General features: G+C 33.6%; 1 protein-coding gene across 1 annotated transcript; it reads right to left on the reverse strand.

Moving 5' to 3' along the window:
• Positions 1 to 424: 424 nt before the first annotated feature.
• On the reverse strand, positions 425 to 4,400 carry LOC147277612 (NAC domain-containing protein 82-like). Its single transcript, XM_086254389.1, has 5 exons — positions 4,285 to 4,400; positions 3,092 to 3,614; positions 2,668 to 2,945; positions 1,908 to 2,399; positions 425 to 1,047 (listed from the first exon to the last, which is right to left on the reverse strand). The coding sequence occupies exons 2-5, from the start codon at positions 3,246 to 3,248 to the stop codon at positions 733 to 735; spliced, it is 1,242 nt and encodes a 413-aa protein (XP_086110515.1). The 5' UTR covers positions 3,249 to 3,614; positions 4,285 to 4,400; the 3' UTR covers positions 425 to 732.
• Between the last annotated feature and the right edge of the window lie 2,278 nt (positions 4,401 to 6,678).

Genomic DNA, 6,678 nt, shown 5'->3' on the forward strand with positions numbered 1-6,678 from the left:
ATCTTGGTTGAGCCAAGACTAATGAGCAATATAGTAAATTACTTCATTGGCAACAATTGTTACAGTACTAATAGTTTAAAAACAAGTGTCTTAAAAATAAAGAGGCAAATTCCAACGCATGTTTTTGTAAATATTCACTGGAATTTGACACGACTACTGCATTTGTAATATAAGCAGTATTCTTTATAAGTAGTTTGTAAATATTTAGGATACTCCATTTGTAATATATGTAGAAGTAGGGTTTTAAAAGAATACACAAACATATAAACACCTCCGTTAAAAAAAATAATTTAAAAAAAAAAAAAAAAACCAACGCTAGTGCCCACTGCCCAAAGCCTAGTGCAGGCTGTGCAGCCTTAACACTTGCATAATCCTAGTGGTAAAAGGTAACAATTTTAGTGCAATACGATATATAAAATTCAAATCCAACAAAAAGAACAAGTGAAGGCAACGTATATACAAGATTCAAATCCAACAAAAAGAACAAGTGAAGGCAATGTGGTAAATTTGTCCTCCACATTTTATTTCACTCTAGAAAGGAAAAACTGTTTCTTTTCAGTTTCTTCCATAGAGGATGAGGAGTCAACATTACAGAACTAAAACAAGAATAAGATAGACTGCAGCACCTATCGGTGGTCAATAATAATCTGAAAGTCAATGAACCTGTTCACAAATTTGATCTGGACCAAAGTAATAAACTAATAATTTCCGAAGTTCATCTTGAACGTATTTTCATGGTTGACAAACCCAAGAGGTGTCTCCTGGCAAAGTATGAGGCTGACCAAACATAGGAGGATGCTCGGTAGACATATCACTTTGGCAATTTATCGGCTTGTCGAGATCAACTAGCTCCAAAAAAGACCCATTGTCACCTGCAAGCGTTTGGTCCACAGAATACATAGTAGAATCATGCCCACTGGAGAAATTATATCCATCTTCACTGAATCTAGCCAAGTTGCCCAAGTCTCCTAAGTCTTCATAAATATCACTTGTATTGAAATGAGGTATAACATTAGCATTTCCAGGGTGAATGAGATTACCCAGTTCCTGCAAACCCATGAAGAAATTTTCCATCAACATACATCATTAGTTTAAAAAACACTTGCAGAATAATATGCATATGAGTAGTACTTCCGGAAACCATATATTTGCATTTACAGATATAAATATGTATATAAGAACATTTAAAAGGCTACAGTATATAACAACATTTTCAGAAATAAAATTCAAAACCATCAACTACTCAAGTTACATCATCTAGCTTTAAATTATTGCTTCAAGAAATAACATTTAGTTTCAATCTGCAAAATATTAACTTCGAGTCCATAATCCCAGCTGCTGCAGATTATATCCATTGGCTAGTACAAGCAGTAACACGTCATTACTCATTGTAAAAGCTAGATAGCATGAATAAAAATAACAAAGAGAGGAAGAAGCTCCTCATTGGCAGAAGATAATAACATACCCATCTTACGGTTCATTGTCTAACATGAGCAAGGAGAGTGCCTCAACAGAAACCTATCTAAATTCCATAGTACTGATGATTCCACCATTCAAAACTAATAACTTGTAAACATGATTCAACCATTCAAAACTAATAACTTGTAAATGGAATGGAAAGACTTCTATGTCCAACCACATTTCCTGAGTACACCATAAAAACACTAGACATTTTTCACAGATGAACACAAAATAATCATTGCACCATTCACATAATAAATTAATAAGCCGCATGCACATGACTGAAAATAAAAATGAAAATGGCAAACAATGATTTACTGAGCAACCCAAATCAAACAAATCCAAACCAAAAAATATATCATAATTATAATTTCCAATTGCCATCAAATCAGGAATGCTATATGCCAATACCACATGTAGTAAAATGAGATGAGCGTAATACACACCTCATTCTTGTAATTTTCAATCAGAAATAAACCGCTTTCTTCTGTAAAGCAATTCAGCATTGCCGTAATATCATCACCAGTGGAAACATGATGCTTCTCCAATGTAACATAATCACTGGAAACTGGTTGGAGAACCATGGAAGAAGCCATGATATCATCACCAGTGGAAACATGACGCTTCTCCAATGTAGCATAATCACTGGAAACTGGTTGGAGAACCATGGAAGAAGGTGATAAAAGGTCAGATACGCATGATTCAGATGGACCCATGGGTACACCCTCAGGGGAATGTGTGCCAGCAGCAATGGAACTATTAAAGTTGTTCGGATGTGCAAGGGCTGGCTCAGGCATGTTTGCATTTGGGACTGATTCTGAACAAATTTCAACCTCATCATCAGTCCAGTCTTCCTCTTTAAAGGGTGCACCATATTGTGCACCATTTCTTGGTCCTGGCCCATCTTTTTGGAAAATCTTACAGAGTACGTATGAGTCCTGCAATATTAAAAGAGCCAAGAAAGTTAATACAAATCCGTTACGAATAAAAACAGTAACAAAGGCTATAAGGTGCACGAAAAAAATTGAATCAGTTGAAACATTCATAAATAAAAAACCTTTACAAAAGGAGAGTATGTTACTTAATCATTGCAGAGTGTCAAATACAGAACACCTGGACCAAACCTTTTATTTTTGACAAGAAACAAAAAACTGTGAAAAAAGGGGAAGAATACAAAATAATGGAAGGAAGAAGAGTATCAGTTACCTGAGGCACACCCCTATCAGCCATGTGCTTATCATCAAGCCTATACTCATGCATAACCCAATCTGTTCGCTCTCCTCGTGGAGCTCGACCTGTGTGAAAAATTAAAGTTTTTATCCAGCCGACAACTTCACCACTGTAAAGAACATTTCTATCCTTTCCCGTTGTCTTCCAGTATCCACATTCAGTGCCACGATTCATTCTAGCTCCATTTGCATATTTCTTTTCTCTTGGGCAAAAGAAGTACCATTTCAGATCTCCACTTCTCCAGCAAGCTTTGTCTGAAAAACAAAGAAAAACACAGTAAGAAATACAAAGTCGGAAAGCCAAGGTTAATGATCTCAACAATATTTACAAATAGTCCACTTCAACAACAAGTATATGATAGATAAAGAATACGAAGAAGAGACAGTAAAATGATATATACCTGGAAGATCCCAAGGAGCATACTTGTAAATGTCAACCTCTGCAATGAGGTTAACATGGAGTCTTTTCCTCATTAACTTCCTCTTCAAATAGTATTTCACAAGCTCAACATCAGTTGGAGAAAACCGAAACCCAGGAGGCAGTGATGCTTTCCCCATTACAAAATTCAGATGTAAATTCACACTATCTAATAATCACCCTTAAATCCAATATCCAATGTAGAAATTCCTCACCAGTTGTGAAGAAAATAAATGAGTAATCTCTTGAAACCAAACAGCAAGTAATCGAAAACCCTCTTCCTACCAATACTGCCTTTCACACAAAAAACAAGTAGCTGAAGACTAGATTACAGAGAACACTATAATAAACAGCACCCCTCCAAAAAAGAGGAGTGTCAAGTCCAGTGCCGGAATAAGATCCTCCGCGAACACCAAAGCCTCCCTCGGTTCATAAAACAAAATTCCCTAATAATTGATGAATGTGTCTCGTTGAGATCAAAAGACATCGGGTGCACAATGAAGACCCTGTTTCCAACATTATTAGACACACTCACAATAATCAACAGAAATCCAAAGACAAAATAACAGCAAACTTTAAAAGAAAAAAAAAAAAAAAAAAAAGGAAACACAGGAAGTAGAAAAATCAAAACAAATCTTTTTCTTTTATGGGAAATTCAAAACAAAATAATCCCACATAAAGTCTATATTTGAAACCTCAAAAACCTAATTGATAATATCTAACTAAATATTTGAGAGAGCAAAGCAACACATTATGCATTTAAGAGAAGCAACGCGCATTAGAAGTGATACCCAACTGGAAATAAAACAAACAAACAAACCCAGATCGAAAAATCCATCAAAATCATCTAAACAACCGTAGCAATAATGATATAAAACCTCACAACAAAAACCTAAACCCGAAAAAAAAAAATCCCAGAAAACCCTAGATCGCAAAAAGAAGAACGACAATCACATAATCAAGAGAGAACGAAATTTGAATTGAGAGAAAGAAACTAAATTGAAGAAAAATTAAGACGCGTACAAAACAGAGAGTGAAGACAGATTTTGATGACAAAAATCAGGGGCTAGAAAATTAGGGCTTGATGTGAGAGAGAAAGAGAGAGAAACCAAGGAAAATAACGATAACCCAACAAGAATGAGAGTCGCTGTAACATTCAATCTTTCTCAGAAGTACCTGAATATGGGAGAACTAGCGATAATGGCTTGAATGCCAGAACGAATCGCAGAGAGAGAACTGAGAGGAGAGGCTCTGCTGCTGCTGCTGCGCAGTGCTTTGTTTTCTTATGTTTTATAGGGCTCTTTATCTTGTATTTATATAACGCGCAGTGCTTTGTTTTCTTATTTTTCTTTATTTGTTTCCCAAAAAAGTTTGTTTATTTATTTTCTGCCCACAAGTTTCTTTATTTGTTTGAGGCAAAAACAAATGGTTAATTTACAAAAAATTAGAGTTTAGTCTTTATTATTACATTTTTTCTTTGCACCGAAACTATATGGGTTTATTTTTTTCCAAAAAAAGCTATTTAACTACTGTCACGTTAAGAAATATGTTAATATTTTTTTTATTTGTTGAGAATATAAGGTATAGATTCATTTCATACTCTTTTAGAATATTGAATGAGGTTTGTGGAGACTGTATGTTAGGTTTTAACTATGCGAGTCCAAAGTCTCAGAGTTAAAATTTAACATAAAATCGATAAACTAGTACTGAGGACTTGAGGAATAAGCAAAAATGCATTGTCGAACACTTGACAATGACCGTCGAGTGATCAGCGCCTGGTATGCTTAAAAAAAATTAAAATTAATGAACCAATATTATGTAACGTAAAATAGTTAAAATATTATTAAAGTTTAGTTAGAATTTTAAAAATTATAAAGTTTTAGTACGTAGAATTAAAGGAAGTAAATAGAAATCTCTCCTTTATTTATTTGCTTGGGCCTACTCCTAGCCCAGCTGGATCTGGGCTTTTAACTTGTACTCGTGCTGGGCCTTGCTGGGCCTTGTCAAGGTTCTCTCATACAAAACAACGTCGTAGCATGGGTTAGGGCAACGCCTTCAGTTGAGCACCTTTATAAAACCCCCAGTTTCCGCCTCATCTCTACTTCGAATGCAAAACTCGTCTGACTTTTGATGTTGTGTTGTGCAATTTGTATGTGCAAAATGTGTTGTGTTGTGTAATTTGTATGTGCAAAAATGAATGAGGGGATGATGAAAATCGATGTGCAAACGCAGTACCATCTCTTGGTTTCTATGAGCGGCACTTCCACACGAGATTTCTGACTCTCTCTCTCTCTATCTCTCTCTCTCTCTCTCTCTCTCTCCTACTTCTTTGTTCTTTCATATGATTTTACAGATTTGATCTCTTTTCTTTTTTTTTTGTTGGGTTTATTTTGTGTTTAGAAATAAAATAAGATTTGTTTTTTTGAACTTATTTTTTCAGAATATTATGGGCGTTGATGGTTTGAACAGTATTATGCGAGTTTTGTAATATTATAGTTTTCTCCGAACTTAATTGAATATTTCACTTTAAAAAAAAAAAAACAAACTTGAGAATTAGAATTTTTAATTTGTGTGGTAAGAATGGTTGAATAGTAGTCATTTATTTATAGCTGAAAAACCCAAACAAATTAAAAAAAAATATTTGAATTGGAGTCAATTGGATTGGATTTTTAGTTTAGATTGGTTTGATGTGATTTGGTTTATAAGAATGTTTAGGCATAACTTAATTATAAGGAAAATTTATTCTTTTATCTTTTTTATATTGCTGAGATTTCCTAATCTGAATTCTATGGCCTCTGCCAAGAACTCAAACTTGGATTCAATGTCAAAACCCATATCATATCGAATCCAAATTTTTTGAAGTGCAAAAACTGGTGGATGTTTTTTTGACTTTAAGCCCATAAATGGATTCAATGTCAAAACCCATATCCTTCGTGTGCTGCTGTGAAAGGGGTGTGGTTCCGCTGGGAAAGGGGTGACAGATTTTAATGTTTTTGTTTTATCTTATTTTTATTTTCTTTAAGATCTTTAAAACTGAAAAGAAAAATAATACTCAAATAATTAAAATGTGATGCCATGTCATATTTTTAGTTAAGAACTTAACCGGTGTGAACTTTTTGAATTCAATCATATTGGAAGTAAAAGTCTGAAATTGAAAATTTGATAAAAGTAAAGGGAACAAAGTAGAAATTTGGAAAAAAAAAAAAATATATATATATATATATATACAATAATGATTACTTGGTTACTATAGAGTCGCTTACTATAGAGTTGAAAATTCAATGATCGGGACAGTTTATTTTTTTTGTCCATCCTTAAGAGATATAAGGTTGAAATGATTTTTTTTCATTTAAAAATTTTGGATTATTCTTGCCAATTAGTAAACACATTTATGAAAATTTTATTTTCATTCTGATTCCTAATAATTAGTAAACACGTTAATAGAAATTATTGATTATGATTCAGGATGATTTCAATTCATGCTCATTTTGATTTTTGATCATTCCAATTGAGTAAGAGTGTTGCTATTTGCATACCTTTTTTTTTTTTTTTCTTTTTACACACCTTTTT

The sequence above is a fragment of the Dryas octopetala genome, chromosome 8, assembly GCF_963921425.1.
Source record: "Dryas octopetala chromosome 8, drDryOcto1.1, whole genome shotgun sequence".
In the NCBI taxonomy this organism is placed as follows: Eukaryota; Viridiplantae; Streptophyta; class Magnoliopsida; order Rosales; family Rosaceae; genus Dryas; species Dryas octopetala.

Coding starts and splice junctions, on each gene's coding strand:
- LOC147277612 (XM_086254389.1), bottom strand. CDS start 3,248: ATGGGGAAAGCATCACTGCCTCCTGGGTTTCGGTTTTCTCCAACTGAT. Junction 2,946..3,091: donor TGCTCCTTGGGATCTTCCAG/GTATATATCATT, acceptor TTTGTTTTTCAG/ACAAAGCTTGCTGGAGAAGT. Junction 1,048..1,907: donor TTGAAAATTACAAGAATGAG/GTGTGTATTACG, acceptor ATGGGTTTGCAG/GAACTGGGTAATCTCATTCA.